This window comes from Bidens hawaiensis, unplaced genomic scaffold, assembly GCF_021521415.1.
Source record: "Bidens hawaiensis isolate Kalapana, Puna unplaced genomic scaffold, B.hawaiensis_p1.1 tig00039717_1, whole genome shotgun sequence".
NCBI lineage: Eukaryota > Viridiplantae > Streptophyta > Magnoliopsida > Asterales > Asteraceae > Bidens > Bidens hawaiensis.
This window is the reverse complement of record NW_027497003.1, coordinates 112,084-113,664: the sequence shown is the minus strand read 5'-3', so window position 1 is coordinate 113,664 and position 1,581 is coordinate 112,084. Positions and strand designations below refer to the sequence as shown.

Here is a 1,581-nt window from a genome sequence, read left to right as displayed (position 1 = left end):
GAAACCCGATGGGAAAACCTGAAACCCGACGGGTAATTACCCGATTAAAACCCGACGTGTTTGGGACGGGTTTGGGATGGACTTTTATAACCGGGTATGAGTTTGGGAATACCTAAACCTGACCCATTGCCATCCCTAAGGAGAGCATACAAAAACAAAAAGATTTTGTCGTCATTAGGTTTTAATCACATAATTTTGTTGATGTAATCATCACCTTTCACTTTACAAAATACCACCTCATACTTGACTGATTTCCACTTTACTACCCCATACTACTACTATGTGTCTAAACTTTAACACAAATAATATACTATCATCAGCACTAAAACTAAATACATGAATATACTCATTCCCGCCATTTCTTCTTTCCTCAGATACTGCTTCTCTTCAGTTCTTCAATACATATCCAAGACTCTTGATATGGAGCGCTTCCAGATCTTGACAGCACATCACACCCTGAGGGTGAACCGTACGATTTCTTGCAGTGCAGGATGGCGCTTTGGATTCCGTCTTGTTGCAAATCTGAATCCGAACTCCTTGCCGCCGGCGACGGTGTCACTTTTCCGGCGGAAGACGACGACGAGCGGCTTTTCCCCAACCGCTCAAACACTGTTGGTTTACCATCTTTCCTTGGACATAATTTTGATGATTTGGTGGCTGGAGAGTCGTCCGGAAATCTAGCCTTCTCGTTAGACTTCCCGGACACCTTAACATACAATGGCTTAATAAGACTCAAGTACTTATTCACCACGTCCTTAGAGAACCGCTTCGACGGCTCTGATTTTAAAAGAGAGCTAATCGTAACGTGTTCTTGTTCTTGTTCAAGTTCACGTTTGATTTTCTTGTCCGATCTTGATTTATTATTTTGAAAGCCTAGCTTCAACGCTCGAAACGGAGACCTGGTATTGGACGAGTCCAGAGGCGAAGCTTTCCGCTTATTGTTTATAAAAACGGAGGCGTCATCGGTGTTTGTAAATACCAAGTCGAAGAATGAGTTATCGTCGAACTCAAGTTGCTGGGTGTTGATGGGGTGGCCAACGCCGGCATTGCGCCAGAAGTTGAGGAGGCTGAAGACGTCCATGGTGGGGAAAGCCAGAGTGAGTGAGGGTGGTAAGAGTGAATGAAGAGAAAGGGGGTGGGTGGGTGTTGATAAATAAGTAAAGGGAGGAAGCTTTCCCTTCGTTTAATGGCTGCAAAAGTTGCAGGCTGAGGTAAGCTTTTTGCAGGGTCAATAGTGTGTGAGAGAGAGAGAGAGAGAGAGAGAGAGAGGGTGTGTTGGTGTGAAGATGATGGATGGTGTGGTACAGCATTGGCGTCATATTGCAATTTCCAATGATAATTATTATTTTCCTTTAATCATCTCTTGAGTTTAAGTTTAAATAATATAGATTGTTTTTCGTAAAGGGTGTATGGGTTGAGATTCTTTAACCTAAACTCACCCAGATTTTATTTGTGTTATGTCGTGTCGACTAACTTAAATTCATGTTGTGTTTGGTTGAGTATCTAGTCAACTCATTTATATGCTTGTGTTTGTCTTCTCCGGTCTTATTTCCAACGCTTTCATCTTTGGTTTGCTTCACT

General features: G+C 42.6%; 1 protein-coding gene across 1 annotated transcript; it reads right to left on the bottom strand.

The window, feature by feature from the left end:
- Positions 1–370: 370 nt before the first annotated feature.
- Positions 371–1,183, bottom strand: LOC143591497 (uncharacterized). The gene has a single exon (XM_077071687.1). The coding sequence runs from the start codon at positions 1,079–1,081 to the stop codon at positions 371–373; it is 711 nt and encodes a 236-aa protein (XP_076927802.1). The 5' UTR covers positions 1,082–1,183.
- Between the last annotated feature and the right edge of the window lie 398 nt (positions 1,184–1,581).